At 40.1% G+C, this 1,839-nt stretch overlaps 1 protein-coding gene across 1 annotated transcript in view; it reads right to left on the bottom strand.

The window, feature by feature from the left end:
* LOC102822340 (myosin-IIIb-like) overlaps window positions 1-744 on the bottom strand; it is a 77,651-nt gene extending 76,907 nt beyond the window's left edge. The window contains exon 1 of the mRNA XM_006867039.1: window positions 598-744. Within this exon, the coding sequence (XP_006867101.1) occupies window positions 598-744 (147 nt within the window). The remainder of the gene's footprint in view (window positions 1-597) is intronic.
* Window positions 745-1,839: the final 1,095 nt, after the last annotated feature.

Genomic DNA, 1,839 nt, shown 5'->3' with positions numbered 1-1,839 from the left:
CCTTGCGGTTCGCAGCCCAATTCATAAACACTAAGCTACCAGATCTCCTTATATCTGTGTATATGTTATATATATTTAGAACAATACAGCTCTAAATATATACATATATTTTTCAAATATCTACATTTTCAAAGTAGTTAAGGAGACTGGCTCAGTGCACACAAACTATAAGCTCATTATGCAAAACAGGATACAGTATTATAACTTCAGTGTTCAGGGCTCTGAAAGAAGCCATCAGTTTAAAATGATCAAATATCATAAATCTGGGTCATTACATAATTTAGTGGTCCAGACCACCCTCTCTATAAACTCATATGAGTGAAATGCTTCATTCTTTCTAAGAAGATATATTTTTAAGAGCCTAGAAGTCCCAACATCAACAACAACCAAAAATCAAACTAACAGTAAAGTGGACCAGAAATAAAAAATCAAGGGAAATTTTAACTCCAAGTGAAGTCCCTTCCATTCGTTTGAGTCAATTAATCATGCCTCATTCTGAGATTTCATGAGCATTCTCTCGTAGACTCAGGAAAAGAAGTCAAAATTCCCCGTGTATGAAACAGCATATTGGTGTTATAATTTACCATGGTTACTTACACTAATGGGATCCAGAATTTTGACTGCAGCCAGGCTCCCATCTTTCTTGTTTGTCACCTTGTAGACCTTACCATAGGTGCCTTTGCCAATTGTCTCTATAATTTCCCAAGTATCTGTGGGATCTGGAAGTGATTCAAATCCAAGCATTGTGGGATTGTAGTGAAATAATCCATACAGATGTTTCCTGGTAGGAAGAAAAATTTGTTACATGCAATAGACTCTAGGATTGGGGAAAGTAGGCTTTCAAAGCAAGAATATTTTTATTTCTCAGCCAGTAGTAACCTTGTGATACTTTTTAATTTTCTTCTCTATTTTAAGTAGGTGAAAAAAGATTTTGACAAGTTCTTAAGGAAAGGGGAGTAGAAGGTAGAATGAGGGCAAGATGTGACTCTGGCAAAAATAAGATATTTACAGTAGATATTACATACCACAGCAGGGCAGAAAGGAAGGAAAAAGGGCAGCGGACGCTCTGGAGGTGACCACACAGTGGTTGTCCATGATAGCACTGAACGGTGGCTACTACTGCTGCTGGGAATGGGGCAGCGTGCTACTGGAGGCCCCAAGTCTAAGATCTGTGCTCCCAGGATATGAGACCTATCACTAAGGTTCCATAATGCTATTGAATACTAGTCCCCAACCTCTATGTGAAAAGTCTGGGGCATCTAAGACATGCATCAGGTGTCAATCAATGCACAGTACCACTGACGACCAGGTCTCGGGGTCTGCAAAGATTAGTCAAATGTAGGGCCTCCCAGTAGACATCCCACTAACTGGTATCAACAAATCCACTTTGCTATTAAATTAGAACACAGTCCTGTGGCGTTTCAGCACCAGCAGCAAGTTTGGCAGGCAAGCAAAGTCAGCAAAGGCAGATCCCAAGAAAAAGCCCCTTCAAGTTCTATTATTCCCTGGGCTAGATGACGGGTCCCAAGTTCAATCTGCTTCTGATTCCAGAGGAAGGGTCGCCAAGTTCCAATAGAAAGAGACACAATGGTGTTCAATCCCTACACCACAGCTTAGTGTCCACCCAAGATGAACACTTTTATCTCACGTGGGCATTTCACTGTGCACTTCAAATTCTTATTATGTTCTAGATGACATCTTCTGAGGCACAGCTGTTGACTTAGTACAAAGACCAATTTTTATGCTTTGTGATGGGGACATTTTGAAACTATTGAAAACCAATAGGGAAAAAAAAACAAAACAAAACAGTGTCTGGTGCAAAACGGGACCCTGTCTTTC

The sequence above is a fragment of the Chrysochloris asiatica genome, unplaced genomic scaffold, assembly GCF_000296735.1.
Source record: "Chrysochloris asiatica unplaced genomic scaffold, ChrAsi1.0 scaffold00099, whole genome shotgun sequence".
In the NCBI taxonomy this organism is placed as follows: domain Eukaryota; kingdom Metazoa; phylum Chordata; class Mammalia; order Afrosoricida; family Chrysochloridae; genus Chrysochloris; species Chrysochloris asiatica.
Note: the sequence above shows the minus strand (reverse complement) of the source record. Positions and strands in the feature narration are given on the sequence as shown.